The 18,991-nt window shown below is 51.9% G+C and overlaps 1 protein-coding gene across 2 annotated transcripts in view; it reads right to left on the reverse strand.

The window, feature by feature from the left end:
• The window catches only part of LOC136629011 (zinc finger protein 345-like), a 185,224-nt gene that overhangs the window by 10,092 nt on the left and 156,141 nt on the right, over nucleotides 1–18,991 (reverse strand). Inside the window, exons 1-2 of one of the 2 annotated variants that reach the window (XM_066605116.1) lie at nucleotides 10,711–10,757; nucleotides 3,618–3,761 (exon numbers count right to left, since the gene is read on the reverse strand). The exons of the other annotated variant lie outside the window; for it this stretch is intronic. Of the exons in view, the coding sequence (XP_066461213.1) occupies nucleotides 3,618–3,695 (78 nt within the window). The 5' untranslated portion in view covers nucleotides 3,696–3,761; nucleotides 10,711–10,757. Of the gene's footprint in view, nucleotides 1–3,617; nucleotides 3,762–10,710; nucleotides 10,758–18,991 lie in introns of those variants that run through there. 2 annotated transcript variants of the gene reach the window in all.

Below are 18,991 nucleotides of genomic sequence, written 5' to 3' on the forward strand. Positions count from 1 at the left end.
AGATAGTGAGTGGCGATGCTGCAATCATTTGCGTTACCAACCCGCTGCTATGCCTGCTGAGAAGTTCGCTGCTAAGCATAAAGGCCAACGCTTTGCGGTTGGGACAGGAGACGGGGGATGACAGTATGTCGCTTGATAGCCAGACCACCCTCATGTTTATATCTCAGCGCGTTTTGGAGGAGGAGGGGGAGGATCAGGAGGAGGGAGAGGAGACAGCTGGGCACACTGCAGAGGGTATCCATGCTGCTTGCCTGTCATCTGTTCAGCATGTATGGGCTGTGGAGGAGAAGGATCCTGAAAGTCATCTTCCTAGTGAGGACAGCCATGTCTTGCATACTTGCACCCTGGCACACATGGCTGACTTCATGTTAGGCTGCCTTTCTCGTGACCCTTGCGTTAGACGCATTCTGGCCAACACGGATTACTGGGTGTACACACTTCTCGACCCACGGTACAAGGAGAACCTTTCCACTCTCATTCCCGAAGAGGAAAGGGGTTCAAGAGTGATGCAATACCACAGGGCCCTGGTGGACAAACTGATGGTAAACTTCCCATCTGACAGCGCTAGCGGCAGAAGGTGCAGTTCTGAAGGCCAAGTAGCAGGGGAGGCGCTGAGATCAGGCAGCATGTACAGCGCAGGCAGGGGAACACTCTCCAAGGCCTTTGCCAGCTTTATGGCTCCCCAGCAAGACTGTGTCACCACTCCCCCGTCAAGGCTAAGTTGAAGGGAGCACTGTGAAAAGATGGTGAGGGAGTACGTAGCCGATTGTACCACCGTCCTCCGTGATGCCTCTGCTCCATTCACTATTGGGTGTCAAAGCTGGACATGTGGCACGAACTTGCGCTGTATGCGCCGGAGGTGCTGGCTTGCCCTGCTGCTAGCGTCTTGTCAGAGAGGGTGTTTAGTGCAGCTGGGGGAATGATAACAGATAAGCGTACCCACCTGTCAACTGCCAGTGCCGAAATGCTTACACTCATAAAAATGAACAAAGCCTGGATTTCCCCAGACTTCTCTTCTTCACTGGCGGAAAGCAGCGATACCTAAAGATTAATTTTGCTGCAACTGGATAAATAAGCATTCTCTATCACCGGAAAATAAGAGGGAATTAGCTTTGTCAATCACTCTCGGATATTAGTCCTTCTCCTTCTACTCCTCCTGAAACATGTCATCACGCTGAACTGCCAATTTTTCTGCGGTCGAAAAGGCTCTGATTACAATTTTTTTACAATTTTTCAAAGTTTCAAAAGTATTGATACTTTACCAGAAACCCATTTTTTTTCACTGAGCTGCCTCCAGGCTCTGTTGCAAATTAAGCAACAGCGAGCTGTATCTTTAAAATATATTTCTGGGTTTCACCTGCCCTCTCGGTTGAAAAATTTTTCAGAGGTACACTTGTACTCTTGGTACACCAATTTTTCTGGCCCTCGCCTATACTGTTATCTTACTAATTTTTGCGGACTTCGCCTACAGTAATGGTACACCAATGTTTCAGGGGTTCGCCTATACTCTTGCTACAGAAATGTTACAGGGGTCTGCCTATACTTCTGCTACAGAAATAGTACTGGGGTCTGCCTATACTGCTGCTACAGAAATGTTACAGGGGTCTGCCTATACTTCTGCTACAGAAATGGTACTGGGGTCTGCCTATACTTCTGCTACAGAAATGGTACTGGGGTCTGCCTATACTTCTGCTACAGAAATGGTACAGGGGTCTGCCTATACTTCTGCTACAGAAATGGTACAGGGGTCTGCCTATACTTCTGCTACAGAAATGTTACTGGGGTCTGCCTATACTGCTGCTACAGAAATGTTACTGGGGTCTGCCTATACTGTTACTACAGAAATGTTACTGGGGTCTGCCTATACTTCTGCTACAGAAATGTTACTGGGGTCTGCCTATACTTCTACTACAGAAATAGTACTGGGGTCTGCCTATACTTCTACTACAGAAGTGTTACTGGGGTCTGCCTATACTTCTACTACAGAAGTGTTACTGGGGTCTGCCTATACTGTTACTACAGAAATGTTACAGGGGTCTGCCTATGCTGCTGCTACAGAAATGCTACTGGGGTCTGCTTATACCTTTGCTACTGGAATGTTACACGGGTCAGTTTATACTATGGGTGCACAGACTTCCTATCGTGGTGTTTTACCTATCTGGCCCAAAAACACTGACTGACTAGGGCATGAATTGTGGGCCGAGGCCAACATGTATTTTCTCTCGCGTTACCACAGTTATCCATGGCACTGGTTTGGGCCAAACAAGAGGAGCGATACTGCACTAATGAGACGTTCACAGCTGCACTAGTATCGGAGTCCGCTCTATGCCTGCAATTGCTGAGGGTTTGTTTAGAGGCCTATGTCCTCGGCGCAGTGAAAGTCTGCCAAGTTTGGGCACTCTGATTTCTTCATGGTTCATGTCTTGGTTTGCCTAGGACCCACCTATGCTGTGGGTGCACACAGACTTCCCATAGCGGTGTTTTACCTGTCTGGCACAAAGACACTGACTGACTTGGGTAGGGTGCAGAGTGCAGATGGCTTTCCCCTTGCGTTGTCGATGAGGTATCCGACACTCAAACAGAATGAGTAGTGTGTGGACACATGGATTCCACATTGCTATGTCACTCGCGGCACCTTGGGCCACACAAGGTGTTTGCTGGGACCGAGCCTGACCAAGGGCCCGCTCACAAACTTCCCACACAGAGTATTGCTGCATTGTGGAGATGTGTAGAAGTGCTGGCACCTGAGTCCCCTTTATGCCCACGTTTGTGGCTCCTGACAATTTTGCGATGGAGGAGGCACGGGATTGGAATGATGATTGTACGTCAATTCATCATCGATTCTCAACAGCATTGTGGGCTATTGCCCACACTTTCAAAGAGGGTCGCTCCCTGGCCCTGCCAACCCTCTGCAGTGTGTGCCTCTGGTTCCTCCTCATCGCAGACATACTTGGAAATAGACATGAGGGTGGTGTAGCTATGAAGCGAGCGTGTGGCATGAGGGCAGCTGAAGGCTGCGCAGGGAAACTTTTGTGTGCGCTGTGGACGCAGGGTCGTGCAGGGGTTGGGCAGCATGTAACCCAGGAGAAGAGGCAGCGGTGTGACCCGCAGGCAGTGATTCTCCTTGGTTGCAGGTAATGTGGTGCTTGGCTAAGGTGTGCCTTGCTAATGAGGGTTTGTCCGAAGTAAAAATTGTTAGGGGGGGCAGACTCTTGCCCCTATTGTGGCTTAATAGTGGGACCTGGGAGCCTGAGATGCAGCCCTGCATGCTGCCCCTGCCCTTCCCTATCCATTTCTGTGGTGTTTCCATGACTTTCGGATGTTTTCCAGAGTTTCACAAGTGAAGACCTATGCGGAGCATCGGTCATATACAAAAATGCTCGAGTCCCCCATTGACTTCAATGGGGTTCGTTACTCGAAACGAGCTCTCGAGCATCGTGAAAAGTTCGACTCGAGCAACGAGCACCCGAGCATTTTGGTGCTCAGTCATCTCTAGTTATTACATACATAAAAATGGTGTAATGTGACATCATCAGAATCTCTCCCCTCTCCAGTGACATCATCTGCTATTACCATAGATAAGAATGATGTAAGGTGACATCATCAGAATCTCTCACCTCTCCAGTAAGCTGGAAGAGTATCTCTAGGGTGAGATTTAATATACTTTCCGCCATCTTGTTTCTGTCCTTCTCCATCCTTCACGGGTCAAAGAGGAAAATTCTCTTGTCTAGAAGATATCAGAGGATCCGGTATTGTAGGAGCTGAATGGAAAGAAGATGAGATAATATAAAAACCACACAAAATCCTTCAGAAAACAATACAATTACTGGAGAGAATAAGGGGAATGGTTAGGCCTACTGCACACTGGCGAGAGCGATATCAGGCTATGATTAAAGGCGCCCAATATCGCTCTCGCAATCCTTCTGGAAGCCCTGGATGCAAGGCGTTTTCGCAGGGAAACAACCTCGCCAGGGCTGAAGGAATCTCCTGCTGTGACTGTTACAGCTGCGGCAGGAGAAAGCGATCTTCTCCCATTGATTGCAATGGGGCCGGCGGCAAAAGCGCCTGCCCCATTGAAATCAAAGGGACCAGATCGCTGAAGGAATCCCCTGCTGCAGCTGTCTTAGCTGCAGTAGGGGATCGTGATGTTTCCTAATTGTTCTTAATGGGGCCAGTGGAAGCGGCTCCTGCCCCATTAAAATCCATTGGAGAAGTTTGCAATCCTCTGCCATTGCTGTGACAGCTGTGGCAGGAGATTACTTCATCCCTGTGGGGAGGGTCCTCATCACTGAACACTGTGACAGCACTGTCATAGTGTTCATTGATGAGGGAACTCCCTGTGGAGAGGATTTTCAGGAAGTGGGGCTTGAAATATAAGCCCTACCCCAAACATAAGCCCTAGCTGCAGAAAAAAATAAAAATAATAATACATCACCTTAGAAGCACTGTCATCTGTGGTGCGTTTTCTTGCAGGTGACCGGCACTCTTCTTCAGCATCTCTTCAGGCAGGGGATTGAAAAATCCACGTTTACTGAAAGCGCTGCCTCTGATTAGCTGAGCACTGAAAAGCTGGGCACTGCCTGTGATTGGTCACAGCACTCAACCAATCAGAGGCAGCGCTTTCTGGAGGCAGGATTTTTAAATCCCTGGCCACCAGAAGACAGATGAAAACTGCCGTGGATGAAAAAAAGAGTCGGACGGCTCTACTAGGTGAGTTATTTTTTTCTTTTTAACGTTTTTTTAATCCAACCATCCTGACCCCCACACATCACACACAGCTTTACTACATCCATCCTGACCCCCACACACACAGCTCTACCCCGTCCATCCTGATCCCCACACATCACACACACAGCTCTACTCCGTCCATTCTGATTCCCACACATCACACACAGCTCTACTCCATCCATCCTGACCCCCACACATCACACACACAGCTCTACTCCATCCATCCTGACCCCCACACATCACACACACAGCTCTACTCCATCCATCCTGATCCCCACACATCACACACACAGCTCTACTCCATCCATCCTGACCCCCACACATCACACACAGCTCTACTCCATTCATCCTGACCCCCACACATCACACACAGCTCTACTCCATCCATCCTGACCCCCACACATCACACACAGCTCTACTCCATCCATCCTGACCCCCACACATCACACACACAGCTCTACTCCATCCATCCTGACCCCCACACATCACACACAGCTCTACTCCATCCATCCTGACCCCACATATCACACACAGCTCTACTCCATCCATCCTGACCCCCACACATTACACACAGCTCTACTCCATCCATCCTGACCCCCACACATCACACACAGCTCTACTCCATCCATCCTGACCCCCATACATCACACACACAGCTCTACTCCATCCATCCTGACCCACACACATCACACACACAGCTCTACTCCGTCCATCCTGACCCCCACACATCACACACACAGCTCTACTCCATCCATCCTGACCCCCACACATCACACACACAGCTCTACTCCATCCATCCTGACCCCCACACATCACACACACAGCTCTACTCCATCCATCCTGACCCCCACACATCACACACACAGCTCTACTCCATCCATCCTGACCCCCACACATCACACACACAGCTCTGCTCCATCCATCCTGACCCCCACACATCACACACACAGCTCTACTCCATCCATCCTGACCCCCACACATCACACACACAGCTCTACTCCATCCATCCTGACCCCCACACATCACACACACAGCTCTACTCCATCCATCCTGACCCCCACACATCACACACACAGCTCTACTCCATCCATCCTGACCCCCACACATCACACACACAGCTCTACTCCATCCATCGTGACCCCCACACATCACACACACAGCTCTACTCCATCCATCGTGACCCCCACACATCACACACACACACAGCTCTACTCTATCCATCCAGACCCCCACACATCACACACACAGCTCTACTCCATCCATCCTGACCCCCATACATGACACACACAGCTCTACTCCATCCATCCTGACCCCCATACATCACACACACAGCTCTACTCCATCCATCCTGACCCCCATACTTCACACACACAGCTCTACTCCATCCATCCTGACCCCCATACTTCACACACACAGCTCTACTCCATCCATTCTGACCCCACACACATCACACACACAGAGCTCTACTCCATCCATCCTGACCCCCACACATCACACACAGAGCTCTACTCCATCCATCCTGACCCCCACACATCACACACACAGCTCTACTCCATCCATTCTGACCCCCACACATCACACACACAGCTCTTCACGTTTACTGAAATCGCTGCCTTTGATTAGCTGAGCACTGAAAAGCTGGGCGCTGACTCTGATTGGTCACAGCACTCAACCAATCAAAGGCAGCGCTTTCAGGAGCCAGGATTTTTAAATCCCCGGCCACCAGAAGACAGATGAAAACTGTCGTGGATGAAAAGAAGAGTCGGACGGCTCTACTAGGTGAGTTATTTTTTTCTTAACTTTTTTTTAAATCCAACCATCCTGACCCCCACACATCACACACACAGCTCTACTCCATCCATCCTGACCCGCACACATCACACACAGCTCTACTCCATCCATCCTGATCACACACACAGCTCTACTCCATCCATCCTGATCCCCACACATCACACACAGCTCTACTCCATCCATCATGACCCCCACACATCACACACAGCTCTACTCCATCCATCCTGACCCCCACACATCACACACACAGCTCTACTCCATCCATCCTGACCCCCACACATCACACACACAGCTCTACTCCATCCATCCTGACCCCCACACCTCACACACACAGCTCTATTCCATCCATCCTGACCCCCACACCTCACACACACAGCTCTACTCCATCCATCCTGACCCCCACACCTCACACACAGCTCTACTCCATCCATCCTGATCCCCACACATCACACGCAGCTCTACTCCATCCATCCTGACCCCCACACATCACACACAGCTCTACTCCATCCATCCTGACCCCCACACATCACACACAGCTCTACTCCATCCATCCTGACCCCCACACATCACACACAGCTCTACTCCATCCATCCTGACCCCCACACATCACACACAGCTCTACTGCATCCATCCTGACCCCCACACATCACACACACAGCTCTACTGCATCCATCCTGACCCCCACACATCACACACACAGCTCTACTCCATCCATCCTGACCCCCACACATCACACACACAGCTCTACTCCATCCATCCTGACCCCCACACAGCTCTACTCCATCCATCCTGACCCCCACACAGCTCTACTCCATCCATCCTGACCCCCACACATCACACACACAGCTCTACTCCATCCATCCTGACCCGCACACATCACACACAGCTCTACTCCATCCATCCTGATCACACACACAGCTCTACTCCATCCATCCTGATCCCCACACATCACACACAGCTCTACTCCATCCATCCTGACCCCCACACATCACACACAGCTCTACTCCATCCATCCTGACCCCCACACATCACACACACAGCTCTACTCCATCCATCCTGACCCCCACACATCACACACACAGCTCTACTCCATCCATCCTGACCCCCACACCTCACACACACAGCTCTACTCCATCCATCCTGACCCCCACACCTCACACACACAGCTCTACTCCATCCATCCTGACCCCCACACCTCACACACACAGCTCTACTCCATCCATCCTGACCCCCACACATCACACACAGCTCTACTCCATCCATCCTGACCCCCACACATCACACACAGCTCTTCTCCATCCATCCTGACCCCCACACCTCACACACACAGCTCTACTCCATCCATCCTGACCCCCACACCTCACACACACAGCTCTACTCCATCCATCCTGACCCCCACACCTCACACACACAGCTCTTCTCCATCCATCCTGACCCCCACACCTCACACACAGCTCTACTCCATCCATCCTGATCCCCACACATCACACACAGCTCTACTCCATCCATCCTGACCCCCACACATCACACACAGCTCTACTCCATCCATCCTGACCCCCACACATCACACACAGCTCTACTCCATCCATCCTGACCCCCACACATCACACACAGCTCTACTCCATCCATCCTGACCCCCACACATCACACACACACAGCTCTACTGCATCCATCCTGACCCCCACACATCACACACACAGCTCTACTCCATCCATCCTGACCCCCACACATCACACACACAGCTCTACTCCATCCATCCTGACCCCCACACATCACACACACAGCTCTACTCCATCCATCCTGACCCCCACACAGCTCTACTCCATCCATCCTGACCCCCACACATCACACACACAGCTCTACTGCATCCATCCTGACCCCCACACATCACACACACAGCTCTACTCCATCCATCCTGACCCCCACACATCACACACACAGCTCTACTCCATCCATCCTGACCCCCCACACATCACACACACAGCTCTACTGCATCCATCCTGACCCCCACACATCACACACACAGCTCTACTGCATCCATCCTGACCCCCACACATCACACACACAGCTCTACTGCATCCATCCTGACCCCCACACATCACACACACAGCTCTACTCCATCCATCCTGACCCCCACACATCACACACACACACACACAGCTCTACTCCATCCATCCTGACCCCCACACATCACACACACAGCTCTACTGCATCCATCCTGACCCCCACACATCACACACACAGCTCTACTGCATCCATCCTGACCCCCACACATCACACACACAGCTCTACTGCATCCATCCTGACCCCCACACATCACACACACAGCTCTACTCCATCCATCCTGACCCCCACACATCACACACACAGCTCTACTCCATCCATCCTGACCCCCACACATCACACACACAGCTCTACTCCATCCATCCTGACCCCCACACATCACACACACAGCTCTACTCCATCCATCCTGACCCCCACACATCACACACACAGCTCTACTCCATCCATCCTGACCCCCACACATCACACACACAGCTCTACTCCATCCATCCTGACCCCCACACATCACACACACAGCTCTACTCCATCCATCCTGACCCCCACACATCACACACAGCTCTACTCCATCCATTCTGACCCCCACACATCACACACACAGCTCTACTCCATCCATCCTGACCTCCACACATCACACACACAGCTCTACTCCATCCATCCTGACCCCCACACATCACACACACAGCTCTACTCCATCCATCCTGACCCCCACACATCATACACACAGCTTTACTCCATCCATCCTGACCCCCACACATCACAAACACAGCTCTACTCCATCCATCCTGACCCCCACACATCACACACACAGCTCTACTCCATCCATCCTGACCCCCACACATTACACACAGCTCTACTCCATCCATCCTGACCCCCACACATCACACACAGCGCTACTCCATCCATCCTGACCCCCACACATCACACACAGCTCTACTCCATCCATCCTGACCCCCACACATCACACACACAGCTCTACTCCATCCATCCTGACCCCCACACATCACACACACAGCTTTACTCCATCCATCCTGACCCCCACACATCACACACGGCTCTACTCCATCCATCCTGACCCCCACACATCACACACAGCTCTACTCCATCCATCCTGACCCCCCACACATCACAAACACAGCTTCAAGCCCCTGTCTCCCACACCCAAAATCATTGCTGCAGGGAATGCCTTCATCCCATTGGGATGGGGTGGTAGCAGCATCGGCCACATTAGATGCAATGGTATAGCATCGCGGATCTCTGCCACAGCTGTGTCAGTAGAGTGTCATGTACTGCCTATGCTTTCAAAGGGCCGGCACTGCTGCCACCCAATTGAAAGCAATGGGATGAAGGCATCCCCTGCAGCGATGATCGTGGGTCGGGATTGGGGGCTTGAAATATAAGGCCCGGAAAATCATCCCTCACTTTAAAAAAAAAAGTTGGAAAGAAAAAATATAACTCACCCAGAAGAGCTGTCCGACTCCTCTCTCCATCCCGGCAGTCTTCGTCCGTCTTTTGGTGACCGGGGATTGAAAAATCCTGCCTCCAAAAAGCGCTGCCTCTGATTGGCTGAGTGCTGTGACCAATCAGAGGCAGAGCTCAGCCATTCATTGAGGACAACGGGCGATAGCACAGATTTTTCTTAGTGCTGTGAGGCTTAGTGATGACATCGCAAATGAGAATGAAACCATTGGAAATCATTTGTGTTATAATCATGCGTTTTCACTCTCGAATCGCAGGAAAATCTATCGCCAGTGGGTGAGAGCCCAAAAGGAGGTGTCACAGGAACCTGTTAGATGTTGGTGATGCCCCGACTACAAGCAGCATAACATCTAGATAGGCTTCTCTTCACCTGGCTCGGTTGGACTGACAGCTGATCCAGGTGGGGATCCGCCCCAATGACTCTTCTCCACACTTCAGCTTATAAAAGTATGTTTCCTGTATAATGCTGCACCGTTCTAGAATACAACACAGGGCCGCCGGGCGTTTACACACAGATACAAAGAGGCCTGGCAGGGCTTCGGGGAAATTGTGATCCTCAAGCAATTGTTTCACAAGTACTAGAGGATTGCAATGGGTCCTGATGGGGTAATGCTCCCCCCTAGCGGACCTGACATGAGGGAACACACAGACCTGAAGAGCCGGACAGTGGCCGTGCACCTCCAGGACCTCTGATGATGTCACCATCATGTGATCACCTGTGTGGGAGGAGTCAGGGATCACATGATCAGGACAAATTAGTGGATTCAGAAATGCTGTGCTGGTGGTGATCCCTGCTGGATGAGCTGAAGGGAACAGAATGTAGCAGAGCTGTGTGTGTGATGTGTGGGGGTCAGGATAGATGGAGTAGAGCTGTGTGTGTGATGTGTGGGGGTCGGGATGGATGGAGTAGAGCTGTGTGTGTGCGATGTGTGGGGGTCAGGATGGATGGAGTAGAGCTGTGTGTGATGTGTGGGGGTCAGGAGGGATGGAGTAGAGCTGTGTGTGTGATGTGTGGGGTCAGGATGGATGGAGTAGAGCTGTGTGTGTGATGTGAGGGGTCAGGGTGGATGGAGTAGAGCTGCGTGTGATGTGTGGGGGTCAGGATGGATGGAGTAGAGCTGTGTGTGTGATGTGTAGGGGTCAGGATGGATGGAGTAGAGCTGTGTGTGTGATGTGTGGGGGTCAGGATGGATGGAGTAGAGCTGTGTGTGTGATGTGTGGAGGTCAGGATGGATGGAGTAGAGCTGTGTGTGTGATGTGTGGGGGTCAGGATGGATGGAGTAGAGCTGTGTGTGATGTGTGGGGGTCAGGATGGATGGAGTAGAGCTGTGTGTGATGTGTGGGGGGTCAGGATGGATTAAGTAGAGCTGTGTGTGATGTGTGGGGTCAGGATGGATGGAGTAGAGTTGTGTGTGTGATGTGTGGGGGTCAGGATGGATGGAGTAGAGCTGTGTGTGATGTGTGGGGGTCAAGATGGATGGAGTAGAGGTGTGTGTGTGATGTGTGGGGGTCAGGATGGATGGAGTAGAGCTGTGTGTGTGATGTGTGGGGGTCAGGATGGATGGAGTAGAGCTGTGTGTGTGATGTGTGGGGGTCAGGATGGATGGAGTAGAGCTGTGTGTGTGATGTGTGGGGTCAGGATGGATGGAGTAGAGCTGTGTGTGTGATGTGTGGGGGTCAGGATGGATGGAGTAGAGCTGTGTGTGTGATGTGTGGGGGTCAGGATGGATGGAGTAGAGCTGTGTGTGTGATGTGTGGGGGTCAGGATGGATGGAGTAGAGCTCTGTGTGTGATGTGTGGGGGTCAGGATGGATGGAGTAGAGCTGTGTGTGTGATGTGTGGGGGTCAGGATGGATGCAGTAGAGCTGTGTGTGATGTGTGTGGATCAGGATGGATGGAGTAGAGCTGTGTGTGTGATGTGTGGGGGTCAGGATGGATGGAGTAGAGCTGTGTGTGATGTGTGGGGGGTCAGGATGGATGTAGTAGAGCTGTGTGTGTGATGTGTGGGGGGTCAGGATGGATGGAGTAGAGCTGTGTGTGTGATGTGTGGGGGTCAGGATGGATGGAGTAGAGCTCTGTGTGTGATGTGTGGGGGTCAGGATGGATGGAGTAGAGCTGTGTGTGATGTGTGGGGGTCAGGATGGATGGAGTAGAGCTGTGTGTGTGATGTGTGGGGGTCAGGATGGATGGAGTAGAGCTGTGTGTGTGATGTGTGGGGGTCAGGATGGATGGAGTAGAGCTGTGTGTGTGATGTGTGGGGGTCAGGATGGATGGAGTAGAGCTGTGTGTGATGTGTGGGGGTCAGGATGGATGGAGTAGAGCTGTGTGTGTGATGTGTGGGGGTCAGGATGGATGGAGTAGAGCTGTGTGTGTGATGTGTGGGGGGTCAGGATGGATGGAGTAGAGCTGTGTGTGATGTGTGTGGGTCAGGATGGATGGAGTAGAGCTGTGTGTGTGATGTGTGGGGGTCAGGATGGATGGAGTAGAGCTGTGTGTGTGATGTGTGGGGGGTCAGGAGGGATGGAGTAGAGCTGTGTGTGTGATGTGTGGGGGTCACGATGGATAAAGTAGAGCTGTGTGTGTGATGTGTGGGGGTCAGGATGGATGGAGTAGAGCTCTGTGTGATGTGTGGGGGTCAGGATGGATGGAGTGGAGCTGTGTGTGTGATGTGTGGGGGTCAGGATGGATGGAGTAGAGCTGTGTGTGTGATGTGTGGAGGTCAGGATGGATGGAGTAGAGCTGTGTGTGTGATGTGTGGGGGTCAGGATGGATGGAGTAGAGCTGTGTGTGATGTGTGGGGGTCAGGATGGATGGAGTAGAGCTGTGTGTGTGATGTGTGGGGGTCAGGATGGATGGAGTAGAGCTGTGTGTGATGTGTGGGGGTCAGGATGGATGGAGTAGAGCTGTGTGTGATGTGTGGGGGTCAGGATGGATGGAGTAGAGCTGTGTGTGTGTGATGTGTGGGGGTCAGGATGGATGGAGTAGAGCTTTGGGTGTGATGTGTGGGGGTCAGGATGGATGGAGTAGAGCTGTGTGTGTGTGATGTGTGGGGGTCAGGATGGATGGAGTAGAGCTTTGGGTGTGATGTGTGGGGGTCAGGATGGATGAAGTAGAGCTGTGTTTGGGATGTGTGGGGGTCAGGATGGATGGAGTAGAGCTGTGTGTGATGTGTGGGGGGATCAGGATGGATGGAGTAGAGCTGTGTGTGTGATGTGTGGGGGTCAGGATCGATGGAGTAGAGCTGGGTGTGTGATGTGTGGGGGTCAGGATGGATGGAGTAGAGCTGTGTGTGTGATGTGTGGGGGTCAGGATGGATGGAGTAGAGCTGTGTGTGTGATGTGTGGAGGTCAGGATGGATGGAGTAGAGCTGTGTGTGTGATGTGTGGGGGTCAGGATGGATGGAGTAGAGCTGTGTGTGTGATGTGTGGAGGTCAGGATGGATGGAGTAGAGCTGTGTGTGTGATGTGTGGGGGTCAGGATGGATGGAGTAGAGCTGTGTGTGATGTGTGGGGGTCAGGATGGATGGAGTAGAGCTGTGTGTGTGATGTGTGGGGGTCAGGATGGATGGAGTAGAGCTGTGTGTGATGTGTGGGGGTCAGGATGGATGGAGTAGAGCTGTGTGTGATGTGTGGGGGTCAGGATGGATGGAGTAGAGCTGTGTGTGTGTGATGTGTGGGGGTCAGGATGGATGGAGTAGAGCTTTGGGTGTGATGTGTGGGGGTCAGGATGGATGGAGTAGAGCTGTGTGTGTGTGATGTGTGGGGGTCAGGATGGATGGAGTAGAGCTTTGGGTGTGATGTGTGGGGGTCAGGATGGATGAAGTAGAGCTGTGTTTGGGATGTGTGGGGGTCAGGATGGATGGAGTAGAGCTGTGTGTGATGTGTGGGGGGATCAGGATGGATGGAGTAGAGCTGTGTGTGTGATGTGTGGGGGTCAGGATCGATGGAGTAGAGCTGGGTGTGTGATGTGTGGGGGTCAGGATGGATGGAGTAGAGCTGTGTGTGTGATGTGTGGGGGTCAGGATGGATGGAGTAGAGCTGTGTGTGTGATGTGTGGGGGTCAGGATGGATGGAGTAGAGCTGTGTGTGTGATGTGTGGGGGTCAGGATGGATGGAGTAGAGCTGTGTGTGTGATGTGTGGGGGTCAGGATGGATGGAGTAGAGCTGTGTGTGTGATGTGTGGGGGTCAGGATGGATGGAGTAGAGCTGTGTGTGTGATGTGTGGGGGTCAGGATGGATGGAGTAGAGCTGTGTGTGATGTGTGGGGGTCAGGATGGATGGAGTAGAGCTGTGTGCGTGTGATGTGTGGGGGTCAGGATGGATGGAGTAGAGCTGTGTGTGTGTGATGTGTGGGGGTCAGGATGGATGGAGTAGAGCTGTGTGTGATGTGTGTGGGTCAGGATGGATGGAGTAGAGCTGTGTGTGTGATGTGTGGGGGTCAGGATGGATGGAGTAGAGCTGTGTGTGTGTGATGTGTGGGGGTCAGGATGGATGGAGTAGAGCTGTGTGTGATGTGTGGGGGTCAGGACGGATGGAGTAGAGCTGTGTGTGATGTGTGGGGGGTCAGGATGGATGGAGTAGAGCTGTGTGTGTGATGTGTGGGGGTCAGGATGTATGGAGTAGAGCTGCGTGTGTGTGATGTGTGGGGGTCAGGATGGATGGAGTAGAGCTGTGTGTGATGTCTGGGGGTCAGGATGGATGGAGTAGAGCTGTGTGTGTGTGTGATGTGTGGGGGTCAGGATGGATGGAGTAGAGCTGTGTGTGTGATGTGTGGGGTCAGGATGGATGGAGTAGAGCTGTGTGTGATGTGTGGGGATCAGGACGGATGGAGTAGAGCTGTGTGTGATGTGTGGGGGGTCAGGATGGATGGAGTAGAGCTGTGTGTGTGATGTGTGGGGGTCAGGATGTATGGAGTAGAGCTGCGTGTGTGATGTGTGGGGGTCAGGATGGATGGAGTAGAGCTGTGTGTGTGATGCTTGGGGGCCAGGATGGATGGAGTAGAACTCTGTGTGTGATGTGTGGGGGTCAGGATGGATGGAGTAGAGCTCTGTGTGTGATGTGTAGGGGTCAGGATGGATGGAGTAGAGCTGTGTGTGTGATGCTTGGGGGTCAGGATGGATGGAGTAGAGCTGTGTGTGTGATGTGTGGGGGTCAGGATGGATGGAGTAGAGCTGTGTGTGATGTGTGGGGGTCAGGATGGATGGAGTAGAGCTGTGTGTGATATGTGGGGGTCAGGATGGATGGAGTAGAGCTGTGTGTGTGATGTGTGGGGGTCATAATGGATGGAGTAGAGCTGTGTGTGATGTGTGGGGGTCAGGATGGATGGAGTAGAGCTGTGTGTGTGTGATGTGTGGGGATCAGGATAGATGGAGTAGAGCTGTGTGTGTGATGTGTGGGGGTCAGGATGGATGGAGTAGAGCTGTGTGTGTGATGTGTGGGGGTCAGGGTGGATGGAGTAGAGCTGTGTGTGTGATGTGTGGGGGTCAGGATGGATGGAGTAGAGCTGAGTGTGATGTGTGAGGGGTCAGGATGGATGGAGTAGAGCTCTGTGTGTGATGTGTAGGGGTCAGGATGGATGGAGTAGAGCTGTGTGTGTGATCTGTGGGGGTCAGGATAGATGTAGTAGAGCTGTGTGTGTGATGTGTGGGGGTCAGGATGGATGGAGTAGAGCTGTGTGTGATATGTGGAGGTCAGGATGGATGGAGTAGAGCTGTGTGTGATGTGTAGGGGTCAGGATGGATGGAGTAGGGCTGTGTGTGATGTGTGGGGGTCAGGATGGATGGAGTAGAGCTGTGTGTGATGTGTGGGGGTCAGGATGGATGGAGTAGAGCTGTGTGTGTGTGATGTGTGGGGGTCAGGATGGATGGAGTAGAGCTGTGTGTGATGTGTGCGGTCAGGATGGAAGGAGTAGAGCTGTGTGTGATGTGTGGGGGTCAGGATGGATGGAGTAGTGATGTGTGTGTGATGTGTGGGGATCAGGATGGATGGAGTAGAGCTGTGTGTGATGTGTGGGGGTCAGGATGGATGGAGTAGTGATGTGTGTGTGATGTGTGGGGATCAGGATGGATGGAGTAGAGCTGTGTGTGTGATGTGTGGGGGTCAGGATGGATGGAGTAGTGATGTGTGTGTGATGTGTGGGGATCAGGATGGACGGAGTAGAGCTGTGTGTGTGATGTGTGGGGATCAGGATGGATAGAGTAGAGCTGTGTGTGTGATGTGTGGGGGTCAGGATGGATGGTGTAGAGCTGTGTGTGATGTGTGGGGGTCAGGATGGATAGAGTAGAGCTGTGTGTGTGATGTGTGGGGGTCAGGATGGATGGAGTAGTGATGTGTGTGTGATGTGTGGGGATCAGAATGGATGGAGTAGAGCTGTGTGTGTGATGTGTAGGGATCAGGATGAATAGAGTAGAGCTGTGTGTGATGTGTGGGGGTCAGGATGGATGGAGTAGAGCTCTGTGTGTGATGCGTGGGGGTCAGGATGGATGGAGTAGTGATGTGTGTGTGATGTGTGGGGATCAGAATGGATGGAGTAGAGCTGTGTGTGTGATGTGTAGGGATCAGGATGAATAGAGTAGAGCTGTGTGTGATGTGTGGGGGTCAGGATGGATGGAGTAGAGCTCTGTGTGTGATGTGTGGGGGTCAGGATGGATGGAGTAGAGCTGTGTGTGTGATGTGTGGGGGTCAGGATGGATGGAGTAGAGCTGTGTGTGTGATGTGTGTGCGGGGTCAGGATGGATGGAGTAGAGCTGTGTGTGTGATGTGTGTGGGTCAGGATGGATGGAGTAGAGCTCTGTGTGTGATGTGTGGGGGTCAGGATGGATGGAGTAGAGCTGTGTGTGTGATGTGTGGGGATGAGGATGGATAGAGTACAGCTGTGTATGTGATGTGTGGGGGTCATGATGGATAGAGTAGAGCTGTGTGTGTGATGTGTGGGGGTCAGGATGGATAGAGTAGAGCTGTGTGTGTGATGTGTGGGGGTCAGGATGGATGGAGTAGAGTTGTGTGTGTGATGTGTGGGGGTCAGGATGGATGGAGTGAAGCTGTGTGTGTGATGTGTAGGGATCAGGATGAATAGAGTAGAGCTGTGTGTGTCATCTGTGGGGGTCGGGATGGATGGAGTAGAGTTGTGTGTGTGATGTGTGGGGGGGGTCAGGATGGATGGAGTAGAGCTGTGTGTGTGATGTGTGGGGATGAGGATTGATGGAGTAGAGCTGTGTGTGTGATCTGTGGGGGTCGGGATGGATGGAGTAGGGCTGTGTGTGTGATGTGAGGGGTCAGGATCGATGGAGTAGAGCTGTGTGTGAGATGTGAGGGGTCAGGATGGATGGAGTAGAGCTGTGTGTGTGATGTGTGGGGGTCAGGATGGATGGAGTAAAGTTGTGTGTGGGTGTCAGGATGGATGGAGTAACGCTTTGTGTGATGTGTGGGGGTCAGGATGGATAGAGTAGAGCTGTGTGTGTGATGTGTGGGGGTCAGGATGGATAGAGTAGAGCTGTGTGTGTGATGTGTGGGGGTCAGGATGGATGGAGTAGAGTTGTCTGTGTGATGCGTGGGGGTCAGGATGGATAGAGTAGAGCTGTGTGTGTGATGTTTGGGGGTCAGGATGGATGGAATAGAGCTGTGTGTGTGATGTGTAGGGATCAGGATGAATAGAGTAGAGCTGTGTGTGTGATGTGTGGGGGTCAGAATGGATGGAGTAGAGCTGTGTGTGTGATGTGTAGGGATCAGTATGAATAGAGTAGAGCTGTGTGTGTGATGTGTGGGGGTCCGGATGGATGGAGTAGAGCTGTGTGTGTGATGTGTGGGGGTCCGGATGGATGGAGTAGAGCTGTGTGTGATGTGTGGGGGTCAGGATGGATGGAGTAGAGCTGTGTGTGATGTGTGGGGGTCAGGATGGATGGAGTAGAGCTGTGTGTGTGATGTGTGGGGGTCAGGATGGATGGAGTAGAGCTGTGTGTGATGTGTGGGGGTCTGGATGGATGGAGTACAGCTGTGTGTGTGATGTGTGGGGGTTAGGATGGATGGAGTAGAGCTGTGTGTGTGATATGTGAGGGTCAGGATGGATGTAGTAGAACTGTGTGTGTGATGTGTGGGGGTCAGGATGGAGGTAAATCCTTTTATTATAAAAGTAAAAAAAACAAAGCAAAGGATAATAAAATAACAAAAAAGTTAAAACTCAAGAAACATAAGTATAATTGCAATGTATTACAAAACCAAGAGAATAGAACCAGTGTTGTCACAGAACCATTCATACATGTCTCATTCATATCAATTTATAAGCAAAAACATAACTATTGTTCCGCAGACCCCGTGTGCTAAAAGAAAACACTGCAACACATATTTGTTATCACATGCAAAAAAGTACCCCAAACCATACCATATACCCCATACCCACTATATACCCACACACTGGTCTACTGCCAACACCTACTAATATAGAAAAGCAATATATTATATATATATATAAATATATAGTGAGAGGGTGACCGGCAAGGTGCTGGAGGGCAGGTATATTTCGCCTAGGATGCTCTCCTATGCTGCTTTGGGGAGCGCTTGGGCAGATACGTGCCACCGAGCAGCCTGGGCTCGGTGGAGGAAGCCGGCAGTATGGTGTCAGTAACACTAAGTTACTGACACGTTGTAGCAAGTAAGTGTCTCCAAGCCGCATAATCCGGGCCGGCTTTTCCTGGAGTGACCAAAGTGAAGGGTGGGATGGTCACTCCCACATACCAGGTGGGGCTGGTACCAGGCCTTATAAAGCCTGGGCCTACAGGGCCTAGAGGGAGAGCTGAGACCTTTGCAGGTCTGAGAGTCCTGGCTGGCTGCGTGCAGGAGCCATTTGTTTACCCGTATGTAGACATGGACGCTACATGTATAGTAAGTGCTCGGACGAGCAGGATTTACTTTAGGTTTGCCTGATGTTAAGGCCTGTA

The sequence above is a fragment of the Eleutherodactylus coqui genome, chromosome 5, assembly GCF_035609145.1.
Source record: "Eleutherodactylus coqui strain aEleCoq1 chromosome 5, aEleCoq1.hap1, whole genome shotgun sequence".
NCBI classification, from domain to species: domain Eukaryota; kingdom Metazoa; phylum Chordata; class Amphibia; order Anura; family Eleutherodactylidae; genus Eleutherodactylus; species Eleutherodactylus coqui.